The sequence below is a fragment of the Gallinula chloropus genome (assembly GCF_964237585.1).
Source record: "Gallinula chloropus genome assembly, chromosome: 6".
Taxonomy (NCBI): Eukaryota; Metazoa; Chordata; class Aves; order Gruiformes; family Rallidae; genus Gallinula; species Gallinula chloropus.
Window position 1 is genome coordinate 20,062,463 of NC_140091.1, and position 11,102 is coordinate 20,073,564.

Sequence of the window (11,102 nt, forward strand, 5' to 3'; positions counted from 1 at the left end):
ATTTGTATTTAATCCCTTCCCTCGGGTTTTATTTTTAAAATGTCACATGTTTATGAAAGACAGTAAACTTCCCTCTGTACTTGAAACAATCATCCCCAAACGCAATTATTTGCTGTCAATATCATTAAGGTGTCAGCCTGCTCTATCCACTAACAAATGTATTGTGAGTAGTGGAAGTTCAGGCTTCCTCAGAACAACCATTAATGATACAATACAGGACTTGGCCTTTCTGCTGACAACCCTAGGAGACCTGTCTGCTTTGCCATTGATCCCAGTATCTTACCATCACAGAAGGTTTCATCCCATTTCACCAGTGTGAGCACTGTTCAGTCTCTAAAACACCCGCCACCTGCTAAAAGCTTTTGGGCTGTTCATTTAGGTCTGAGACTGGTATGTGAAGTGAAAACTTGTGTGTCATGCTACCAGTTTTTTAAACCCCTCAAACATTCCATAAGCAGTTAAGCATTAGGACGGACAGTGAGCAGCACGTGCGGTCTTTCAGTTCTGTAGGAACCCTCTGAAAGCATTCATCAGGAGTGGTAGAAACCCCAGGTATTCCAATTAAAACATTTCCAATTCAACTGTGGGCTATTTAACACCTTTTGAGTATTTGTGCACATACTGCCAATCAGTAGAACGTTTGAAAATGTAAAGTGAATTAGACAACAGCATGACAATGCTTTCATGTTTACTCTGTGGCTTGTAATTCACAGGAGAGTCCAGTGTTTGGTGCCAGTGGTCAGGAAGAGCTTGCCAAGAGACTGGCAGAGCTGGAGCTCAATCGAGAGTTCCTCAGCGTGCTGGCAGATGATCAGGACTGGTTTGATGAGGACTATGGCCTGACTTCTCATAAGGTCCAGCAGAAGCAAGCTGAGGAACCAGCAGTGCTGCCCAAGGTCGAACCGCAGAAAGTACCAGCAAAGCCGTGTGAGGAGCCTCTGGCGGTCCCTCACACTGCGGTGGAGGTGGAAGGCATGGTGCACGCTGCAGCTGAGCAACTCTGGAAACTGAAAGAGCTGGGTCGTGATCTTCAAAGTTTCAGCCTTCATTCAGATCTTAGTGGTACCCTCAAAGAGCAGGACACAGACACAATAAACAAACAGGTTTATAAAAAGGTATGGTCTTCTGGCGTGGTGTTCTTGCCCTTTCAGTGCCTTACCACAAATAACAGCGGCCTTAACTTTTACTTCTTTCTTTAAGGTGGTATTTGATTTAACAAGAGAGATCTTTGTGGAAATCTTTGCTGAAGATCCTAATCTAAATCAGCCTGTTTGGATGAAACCGTGTAGGATCACATCTGCTTATTTTCGCCGTGTAAAAGATCCGAATGACCTGGATGAAATCAAGGTAGGAAGAAATCTTTGTTGTCCAGGGAAAGTGAGATGGAAAAACACTGTGCTGGCACTTGGCTGAGTGCTAAAAGGTCATAACAGGTGTGTCCAGCAAGAGAGGAGAAATGAGATTACAAACCCGAAAGAGAGTTTGTTAAAAGGGTCCCTTTTTGTTGTCAAAACCAGTCCATTTTAGCTCAACAGATTTGCCTCCCTGTCCTTTTGGCTGGTACACATTGTTTTTAAACCTTGAGTCCTCTGTGCAAAACTGCCAGGATGACCTTGATCTTACAAAATTGCTGACAGACTGCTGCTTTAGCAGATTTTGGTTGAGCTCTGTATGGGTTTATTGGCATGGATCCAACAGCTGGGTTGGGCCAAATGGGATGAGCTGGATTTTTGACTCAGACATACCTGCCCCAGTCTCACAGAGGACAGCAGGAGTTGCCCAGAGGGACCCAAAATTTCACTGGCGAGGGCATTTGTATTCTGCAAGCTGGAGGAGGCCTCCTGTTTGTGGTGGTGTAGTGCTCAAGAGTGGACGAAACCCCAAAAAGCTAGAGCCTGACCAGACCTAGGTTAAACTGGACATTTGTTAAAAAAAAAAATCTCCATGAAAGCACTCAGCAAAGAACATTCCGTACAGCTCATCAGGACACAGATGAAGACTTCCACTTGTATTGCTTCTTCTGAAATTGGGCCAGCTTGATTCTGTCTTCAGTGGGTTCATCAAAATACAGCATGTTAACTGTGTAGAATGACAGAGATGGTATCTAGATCGCTCTGTCATTCCCTGTCCCCCCCCACTTCTGGATTTAATAATTGTTCTGCTTGTGTAATGCTGCCCCTAAGACTTTCCCTATGACTTTTTGCACACACCGTATGTCTCTGAGCTAAACAGAAAGCTGTTGTGCATTCTGTAATGTGACTTTTTACAGAAGGTACTTTATGCATGCATAGGTTTCATTTCTTAGCTCAAGTGTGCTAAATCTCACCTTTACTCTTCCGTAGAGTTTCATTGCAGCCGAAGTACTGAAGCTGTTCAGCCTGAGGAAGGAGCCTAATCACAAAACAGACTGGCAGAAGATGATGAAATTCGGGCGGAAGAAACGAGACCGAGTGGATCACATACTGGTCAGTGGATGAAGATAAGCGATCGTGTCAGATACTGTCCAGCAGACTGAAGTCTGACACGTGACTTGATTTTTTTGGTATTCAGTCACACCATTTAAAGACTACAGTGTGTGTGAGGTCTTGAAAAAAGGTGTTTAATTTTCGAGAGCACCCTACTGACAAAAACAGAAGCCTGGTGCTGGAGAAGTAGGTGACTTGAGCGAGTTCTGTTCATGCCTACTGATCTGACCCTGGAGCTTTCCACAGCCACTGGGGCAGAGACAGGTCAGCGTTAAAACCGCGTAAGGCAGAGCATGTCTGGCTGTGTACTGGTTTCTAAAAGTTACCTGTTGGCTTGTGTTGCCGGATGATTAACATCTTTATTGGCTATAATGATAGTGAAGGTTCTGCTTGGGAATATGAGTCGTCATTAACACTATGCTTCACTTAATTAGACCTGAAATTGATTCCACACATGCGCACATATAAGTAACTTCGAGTCATGGGTCGTGTGGTCTTTTAATTGCCCAAAAGTGGAAGGCTTCCAACACAGGCTTTTTCCCAGGGATTTAGTTTTAATTGTATGTAAACAGAATATCCGTGTATAAGACCTGCACACCCTAGGTCACTTGCCCCTGGGATACAGGCGTTTCTGGGATACGGAGGCTGCTAAAGCGTGCACAAAACAAGTCTTATCTTTAGATCCCTGAGAGAACTAAGAGTACAGTTATTATGTTTGTGTACCCATTTCCTAATCTCTCTGAACCATACCTGGAAAAAAATATTCCTGACTGGAAAAAATTGTTCAACTTGAAGGCACCCAAAGCGCTTTAGGTAGAGTAGGTTTGAAGTTCAGACAATCTGGTCTGCGATTTACATGCAGACCCAGACATCAAAGATTAATGGGGTTCTGACAGGCTTGGCTTAATAAATAGTGTGTGTAATTTTATGTTGTTTTCACAAGAATATGGTAATAAAATTTTAGCTGAAGCCTGGGAATGACTCTGTGAAGACTGCAGTATGCCATGCTTTAGGAATAAGGCAGTCTCGGTGGCATTGCTAACAAATGTATACTGTAATGTGAGACACTTATCAGAGAAACTTCTAATTGAAAAACTAAGGAGTTAAAGACATTAATAAAACAAGGCAAGTGAAATCAAACACTGTAAAATATCAATGACCTAGATGGCTTTGTCTCCTAATCAGAGTCTAATTTGTGCTTAAGGTCAGGAGTTCTGTGATAACACAAATCCAAGGTCATGATTGGATATACAGGTCTGTATGAGATCTGTGGCTTATCTGCCAGTAACTAATAGCATAGCCCTAAACAGAGAGGTCAGAAGTATATTCATGTAGTACGACACTTCAGTCTCCTGAAAGAGAAAGACTTTTTGTAGTTTTAGATGCTGTAGCAGCTTCTTCAGGAATCACAGTCCAAAATACTGTGTTCAAGTTTTGGTGAAGATTTAACCGGTACACGCCTCTCGTGGTGTGAGGGGGTCTGTGAGCCAATTGATTCTCCACATTCTTTTGCTGCTTAGGAAGACCCAGACTATTAAAATAATACATTGTGTTTTAAAATCAGAAGTAAACATTCTTAGGCTTTTAGGTCAGGTGGCTCTAAAACCAGGAGCCACAGCTGTCTGCTGAATTTCCTTTTGTTTCTTCCAAAGCAAGTGCCAGACTGTTCTGCCCAGCTTAATCTCACCCCTGTTATCCCTCAATGTGTCCCTCTGGGTTTATCATACCACCCAATTCCTGGTGGTTCTTGTCTCCACCAAAGGTTCAGTGTTGCAGGGCAGAGGCACGGCAGTAGAAGCAGCCTGCGCTGCACTCTGTGACGCTGGGTGCTGTGGGTGATGTCAGTCAGCTGCCACACCTCCTGGGAACTGGGGGCAGAACAGGATGGGTTAGTCCTTTGCCTCCTTGCTCTGCCTTGATCTTTGCTACTTCCACCAGCTACTGCATCTTTAGCTGCATTTTCACTCTCCCCTGCGCTTCTCCAGCACTGACACTGTGTTTTTCTACCAGTGACAAAAATCCCACCTTCCTCTTCTCCTTCTTTGCAGCACTGTTAATCAGACATTGCTGTTGTCAGGCAGCGTTTATAATGGGGTTTCTTCTGAGAGTTCCCAGGTCTGCTGGAGTTGCTCCAGTTGTTACCACCTACAGCAAACCCAGGCTTTCAGTAAACAAGTACCAGTGGTTGAGGAAAAGCTGCTTGATTTAAAATCAAGGAACATTTCAGTGTCTGTTTTCTTCTCGTGTCCCTTCATGTTGCCACCTTCACCAGGTGTATGCTGCCTATGCTCTGTGGGAGATTCTCTAATGTACCTGTAGGCTGAGGCGCTGCATTTCGGTATTAAAGAGCATTTGGCTGCTCTTTAAACGACAGCAACAACCCTCCTATCTCCTTATTTGAGTCCAGGTGCTAACAATAGACTGTTTCCACTCCTTTTTTTCCTTAACGTGGATCTGCAGCCAAAAACTCCCAGTGCGGATCTGTTTGCACAAACTCTGCTGTTGCTCTCCCTGCCACCCCCCTTCCCTTTTATCCAGAACTTGAGAAATCAAAGTTCACGTGACACTGCCAAACCTCAGTGTTTAGTTTTCACACCTGAAAAGCCTGCCAAAAAGCTGAAAAGCGCTTGAACCTCTGACCTCTTGACTGAAGGACTGGAATGTTTCTCTCCGTGCAGTTTCGAACTGTGCTGTTCCTATCAGGGAGGCCCAGTTGGAAAGCCTGAGATCTAAGCCCAGCTGGGGTGCAACCACGTGCAAACCGAAGCCGGCTGCTTGTACGCGCAGTCGTGCATTGACATTTCCAGGCAGGCTGAGAGTAAAGGGCTGTGAGAATGTACGTGCCTGCCCTCCTTCTGCTGGCATTCCTTCAAGGCAGCAGCTTATTTCATACTTACCAGTCTCTGAATTATCTGGTTACTCCTTGAATGTAGGTTATTTTGCAGATATTCGTGGCTTTGAATGGGAACCTTCATAAATCAAAGCTTACTGATTTACCTCCTAAAGTTTCTTTCGGATTATATTCTTTAGTGTTGGCTTTTGGGTACTGAAGCATTTATTAGATGGCCAGCAGAATCACGTTGCCACATTATCCTGACTTTTCTCTTGTGTGTTTGCTCCCTTTCTTTGAGCGTTTAAAAAACCACAGAGCACACAAACCGCACTACGCAGCCACCTTGCGTCGTGCCTCTATTTCTCTTTGGCTGTAGAATGGAATTCAGTTTCACTAACCCTGTTTTTTCCCTGCCTTGCCTAAACACAGTTTCTCTCCAGTACGGAGAGCTGATTTCCTAGTACCAAACAGAGGTGAAGCTTTACTTCTGTAATGAGAACATGCAAGAACTTAAAATGCCGTGTGTGTACTGTGCAACGCCCGCTTCCGCCAAAGCCAGGTCACCAGATAGGAGCCAGATGTAAGCAAACTGTCTCCATTGCCTAGAAGCAGTTTGTGCTGATGAAACAAATAGATCAAACATTTCCCAGACCAGGCAGTCACAGCTGCCTCAGTTTGTATGTCCACAGAGCAGCATGGCAGTTCCCACACGTGTTTCGAATACACCATAACCAGGACTTGTCTGCAGCTGCAGATTGCACATTACTTGAGCTTTAGAAAAGTCTGCTTGGGGAAGTCCTCCTGAGGCTGAAGGAAATTGCACACCATGCCTCTGAGAGAGGGGAATGGTAGAGGCAAGAGAAAAACTAAACGCTCGTGTACTGTTTTTACTGGTTTTCTTCTTTCATCTATCTGTTGTGATTTAACATCCAGCCTTTCCTTGTGTGGATCAAGTTACCTTGTCCTCTCCTGTTTACTAGTATTTCTTTATCCCAAGAATTTTTTAATTTTTTTTTCCCTCTCCCAGGGCACAGTAAAGGAAAATCACCCCTTCTTTTTGTGACTTCTCTCTCTCTCTCTCTCTCTCTCTTCCTTACCTAAACAGCCTGTGATGCAGACACACAACACACAGTCACCTTCCAAACTGGTGCTTCTCTCTCATGCCTCGTTATTGATGGGAGAACTGGGAGGACTGGGGCATGCTGCTACTGTTCAGTCTGGGGTTTATTCACAACCAGCACATACCAATTGCAGGCAGCGAGCTTCTGCCTGAGAGTTCAGAAGTCTGTTTGACAAGCTCACACCATTATCTGCAGCTCGTTAGCATTCAATTTAATTCAGCTTTTCACCTACACCTTTGGTTGCCAATATTGCTGCTCCTTCCTTGTTAGTAAGGAAGAGAATTAATCCACTGGATTTTTGGTGTGTTTTAACCTTGTTTTGGCAGTGTCTGCATGTCTGGCCCACTTGTCTATGTGGACAGTGTAGATTTTGAGTTTTAACTGTAGGATTTACAGTCAGAGGAGCTTTCTGCTGAATCTGAGTGGAGAAAGAGCTTCCAGCAGGTTTTCTTTGTCATTTTAAAGATGAGTGATGTTTGCACCCACTCTTTCTTTGATCAAGAGTTTGAACTTTGTTAGGATGCATCTGTGATACCAAAGTGGTCACTATGACTGAGTTTTACCAATTTTAACTGGAGATACCCAGTTTGAAGAGCCTCTTGGTATAATGTGATTTGCTGAGTGGAATTACGTATTTCTGCCTGTTACTAAAAGACACATTTGCCAGTGGAAGGGATTTTGCTTGTCAAGAATTTGGGAATAACAGGAAATAGATACTCATTGAGTTATTCTTCTTGCTGTAATAATTCAAAATTCAATTTATACTAACATTCTTGCATCCAAGGAAACATGGAGCAGTCTGTGCAAGCGAGCTCTAAGGCTCGTACAACACATGCCAGTATTTTATTTTCCTATACAGAAGAACGGGAAAAGTCTGTTATTTCTTTAGGTTTTCTAATTCCCATTCAAATTAACTGAACTGCAGTAAAATCTCTTCTGTTTTCCTCTCTCCGAGCCCTTTGCAGTTGAAGCTGCATGGAGTCAGCTTCTTGAAAATACATGATTAGAGGCTTTTTTTAACTGAGCTTGTGATCTTGGCCAAGAGTATCTTCTAGCTGAGGCTTTCAAGAAAAAAAAAAAACCAAACCTGTGCAGGAATATGAAATCTTCTAAAATGGACAGAGCCAGTGGAAGGTAGAAACCATTCATGCAGCGAAATAGATCTGGTTCAGATAGATGTGTGCTCATTTTGCTATTCCAAGCGTTTCCTGTAATCTCTTACAAAGACAGATATGTTGTTGGCAGATGCAGGCTGTTTTGGACTCTTTCTGGAACTTTGCAGGGGATGTTACCCTAGAGCAACAGGATTGTAACATTTGTTTTTGCCTTTTCCTTTCTGCCCTCCAAGGTGCAGGAACTTCACGAGGAAGAAGCGCAGTGGGTGAACTATGACGAGGATGAGCTGTGTGTAAAGATGCAGCTGGCAGACGGGATCTTCGAGGCCTTAATCAGAGACACCATTGATGTGCTGAACCAGATAAATGAGAAACAGCAGAGATTGCTGCTTGTCTGATGGCACTGAGAAGAAAGATACAGCCGAGTCACGGGCCTTGCTGACACCTGACATGCTCCCCACCCTGCGAGCACCACTGCTGGACTTCCACGCGTGGATTTAAAGGCAGTTCAGGTGTGATCAGAGGAACCTGAAATTGCATCCGCTGCCACTAGCGACCTCGTGCCAGATGTACTGTTTGGAACGAGCTGATCCCTCACTCGAGGCTGTGTGCTGGAGTGCTCAAGACTGTTCCTGTGCTGATGGTGGTGATGCCACATGACAGACAGCAGCTGTCTGGAGCCCTGGCCTGGGGCATTCGACTTCTGCTCTGAAAGGGTTGGGTTAGGTTGGGGTACTGACCGCTTTGCTGGGGTGGCTGTCAGCCCTCAGTACTCCTCTTTGGAAGTGTAAGTAATTTGGAGAAGCAGCGGTTTGGTCAGGTTTTGGTCGTAAATGGAGACTCACCATACTGAACAGTGTTACCATCTTAACACCACTTCTCCTGCAGCCCTAACAGTGTGCAACAGCTCCTTCTGCTCCAGAGCCCATTTAATTCCCTTCTCTGTGAAGCTGATTTTCATCGTTCTTCTGTCATGTGGTACCAAGTATGGTGCCAACCAGTCCAGGGAAATTAGATGACGGTGCTTTCTGCATTCAAGTAAAGAATTCTTGCTGCTTTTCCTACGTAACTTGCTTCTGTCCTGAGGTGGAGCAAGATAAAGGCCACCTAATGTCAAGCATGAACAATGAGCCCTTGGACAACTTTCCTCCTACTGTGTAGCACTTCTCTTCTTGGAGCCCCAGCTGCTCCCAGATAACAGATACTCAGGATTTTCTCAGGCATGAGACGTGCAGGAGTGGAAAACGATTCCTTGCAGGAATTTGGCCTTCAATCCCTCAGCTTCCTTCCTCACCAACGGAGCAGCCGTTACTTGAACAATTTAGAGAACAGAGTGTGTTCACCAAAGAAAGCAGTGTCCAGTGCTTGACTGTCTGCATGTTTTGTGCTTGTGGGGTTTTTATTTATTTTCAGATAATTTATTAAGTGGGTTATAGGAGAGTGTCCCGTGCGGTTGGCTGCGCTGTCTTACTTTTTGAGACATCGAAGCTTGAGAAAGCATCTGCTCTGGAAACCTCCAGAGTCCCATATTCTTCGCACAAAACTTCCAGCTTCTTGAGACAGATATGGGGAGGGGGGAAGGTACAAAGAACCAAACCTCAGTGACCAAGGGTGAGAAGCAAAGGCAGGGACTAGAAATGGAGCTTCACCACACTTGGTTTGGAGATGGGGGAGAGTTGAGGGAACCAAGCAGAAAAATGTGAAACTTCCCTGCTCCGTTTCTTTCCTTTCCCAGAAGTTCTAGGCCATGGGCAGCTGTTTGGTGGTTGATCCGATGTCAGGTTCAACTTCAGCATCCTTCTGCCAAGTGTTCCTTCCTAACCTGTCCCTCCTGTCCTGGTGTTTTTCTTGGAGGAACACAGGCAATCTGGGGTTGAATGCCGATGCCTTAATAGTGGATGTCCCTGATCACTCACCTGGGACAAGACCCAGAGGAGAGTCAGATTCTCTGGATGCGCTGGAGGACAGAAAACCACTTTGAAGCCCAAAAGATGCCACAACCCATGATGGACACAGCGGGGAGATCTCTACTGTTTCTTTCATCTGCTTGGTTCTTGGGCTTCCTGCTGTGCATACCTCTGCTACCGCTCCATTTTCTTTTTTCTGCCTTTTTTTGGTGTTTTTAAGGCTATCATTGGAATATTTGCATTTTGCACAACACCACACAGCTGGTAATCCTTCATGGACAGCATTGGTAAGTGTTGGGTTTGTCAGATCCTCAGATTGCCAGCACCTCACTTATGAGTTAATGGAGAGCCATACTTGAGGGACCCTAACCAGTGGAAGAACAAGGAGGCTGCTGTGGTGTGTAGGAACACCTCTGACGGGTGTATGCCGCTCTGGTTTTTGGTAGTGACCCTTCTGGCTGGCTGGAAGTAAAATAGTCTTGGTGGAGCATTGTTCAGCTTTTTTTTTTTTATTTGATTCACTTGTCCACGTAAAACATTGTGATGCTGTGATGCTGAACCAGGAAACCCTCTAGGTTATTAAGATAGACACAAACTAAAGCTGCTGTGTTTAACCAGCGCGGTGTCCCTGATCAGGTGACTGCCTCAGATTCCCTGTCCCGGGTGTCTGTCTCTCAGCAGCAAGGATTGCTATTTTTATTGGTAGTAATTATGGAAAGAAGGCAGCGTAGGTTTGTGACTGGTGTACCAGAGAAACGAGGTTAGTTCTGGCCCGTAGATGCCGTACCCGATGTTGAGAAGGTTGTCCTGCACCCCCCAGGGCTTTTCGGCTGGTCTGCGGGGCTGGGATGGCTTTTCTGGTCCATCTACCAGAAGGAGGTTGTACAGTTGGCCTGCCAGGGTACTGGGGACCACAAGGAGATCTTATGCCAGTTGTCTTGCTGGTGTGGATAGCATTGGTTTCATACCCTCACCAGAAGTAGTAACTGCTTTTACAACTGTTTGGGCAGAAGGAAGCTGTGTCCAAGTATTGGCTTTGTTCCTTTGCAACCGTCAGCGTTGATTTTTGGGAGCAACCTTTATTGGGAGCAACCCTAAGAAGACTTGAACATACGTGATTTATCTTCTCTCAATACCTCAAGCGTGTTGAGTTATGTGGAGTTGAGTGTATGCTCAGAACCTCAAGTGCGTCAGGTACTTGTGGACTGATGATTATTGTGATGAAGCAGTGGTCTGTCTGGGTCGTGACTGGTAACAAGGAGGCATGGGGAAGCCTGGACTCTCCCAAATGGAGGATGATTCTCTGTTTCTCTCCTCAACCTTCCCATCATAAGAACAGGATCATGTTTCCGGGTCCTTGATGCAACTGCGTCAGAAGACTCAAGGCTGAGATGGTTTTTCTGAGCCCATAAGCTGTTTGGGGCTGTGGCTGTCATCATGGTGGAAACGCGGTTCCCTCTTTAGAAGGATCTCCATGCCAGGTGGGAAGGCCCAGGCTTGTGAGGAGAAGCAGCATGAGTCCCCCCCCTCTCACAGCAGGAGAGCTCTGGATTATCAGGACTTCTGCCTTTCAGAAAAGGCTTGATGCTCGCAAGGTGGAACGTGAGATGGAAACAAATCCCATCTTGTTGACTTTCCTTTCTTGAAAAAGTGGCCTTAGC

General features: G+C 45.2%; 1 protein-coding gene across 1 annotated transcript in view; it reads left to right on the forward strand.

The window, feature by feature from the left end:
* CEP350 (centrosomal protein 350) overlaps positions 1-8,826 on the forward strand; it is a 72,909-nt gene extending 64,083 nt beyond the window's left edge. The window contains exons 36-39 of the mRNA XM_084266459.1: positions 714-1,115; positions 1,201-1,347; positions 2,343-2,465; positions 7,768-8,826. Coding sequence (XP_084122585.1) covers positions 714-1,115; positions 1,201-1,347; positions 2,343-2,465; positions 7,768-7,932 — 837 coding nt within the window. The 3' untranslated portion in view covers positions 7,933-8,826. The remainder of the gene's footprint in view (positions 1-713; positions 1,116-1,200; positions 1,348-2,342; positions 2,466-7,767) is intronic.
* The last annotated feature ends 2,276 nt before the right edge of the window (positions 8,827-11,102 follow it).